The sequence below is a fragment of the Anarrhichthys ocellatus genome, unplaced genomic scaffold (genome assembly GCF_004355925.1).
Source record: "Anarrhichthys ocellatus isolate YVR2014 unplaced genomic scaffold, GSC_Weel_1.0 scaffold6334, whole genome shotgun sequence".
In the NCBI taxonomy this organism is placed as follows: domain Eukaryota; kingdom Metazoa; phylum Chordata; class Actinopteri; order Perciformes; family Anarhichadidae; genus Anarrhichthys; species Anarrhichthys ocellatus.
The window spans coordinates 1,978-2,951 of record NW_022286308.1 but is presented as its reverse complement, the minus strand read 5'-3'; the positions used below and the strand labels follow the sequence as shown (position 1 = coordinate 2,951).

The 974-nt window shown below is 36.0% G+C and overlaps 1 protein-coding gene across 1 annotated transcript in view; it reads right to left on the bottom strand.

Moving 5' to 3' along the window:
* Positions 1 to 500: 500 nt before the first annotated feature.
* LOC116380188 (glutamate receptor ionotropic, NMDA 3B-like) overlaps positions 501 to 974 on the bottom strand; it is a 2,439-nt gene continuing 1,965 nt past the window's right edge. The window contains exon 2 of the mRNA XM_031842132.1: positions 501 to 854. Within this exon, the coding sequence (XP_031697992.1) occupies positions 688 to 854 (167 nt within the window). The 3' untranslated portion in view covers positions 501 to 687. The remainder of the gene's footprint in view (positions 855 to 974) is intronic.

The following is a 974-nucleotide window of genomic DNA, read 5'->3' as shown; positions in this document are numbered from 1 at the left end:
TACCACAAACATAAATGATTCATTTTAATTATTGTTTTAGAGTTTTTAAAGTATTTTGTTTGCAATATGTATAATAAGCATCATTTAGTATCACTACTGAGAATTTAACAAACATAAAAACATGACGTAGATAGGTTTGCAGTTCTCAAGAAATATATTTAAATATCATCTCTTACACACATGAAGATAAAGTTGTGAACACCGGCTGAATATCTATGATCAGAATCATTATAACTGTGTTATAACTGCTACTGTGTAAAGGGAATACTTCCACTAACAAGAACCTGATGTGTTTAAAGTGTTTAAACCAAATGTTATTGACCTTTTGTTCATATGGCAGTACTTTAAAATAAAAGTGCACAATACACTACTTTTGAATTCATTATTGAACTTTGCGCATAACAATGAGATTAATCGCAGAAAAATTGTAATCGTTGCCCAGCACTAATATTGCTCAAGGACACATCGACATGCGACTGGCGGAGCCGGGGATCAAACTGCCGATCCTCTGATTGAAGGACGGCCCTGCTCTCCATTTAGCCACAGTCGCCCACAGCCACCTTTGCCATTATTTAGATTTTACTTTCACTATATTTTGCAGAGATTTCATATAATTTTGTTTTTTAATAAATAGTAGAGAACTGAAGAAAGAGCCCTGAGATAATAATAAATAATAACAGAGCGTCCTTATGTGAGACTGACCTCAGTGACGGCGAACACTCGGTTACCACAAGGAACCACTTTGTACCACTTGTCGTGCAGCAGATCCATGTAGCCTTCAGACTTATATCTACTGATGAACTCTGAGATGTTGGAGGTCAGAGGAGAGTTCTGAGGCAGACCGATACCATAACCTGAAGAGTAAACAACAACAAACAATAAACAACAGACCGATACCATAACCTGAAGAGTAAACAACAACAAACAAAAAACAACAGACCGATACCATAACCTGAAGAGTAAACAACAAACAA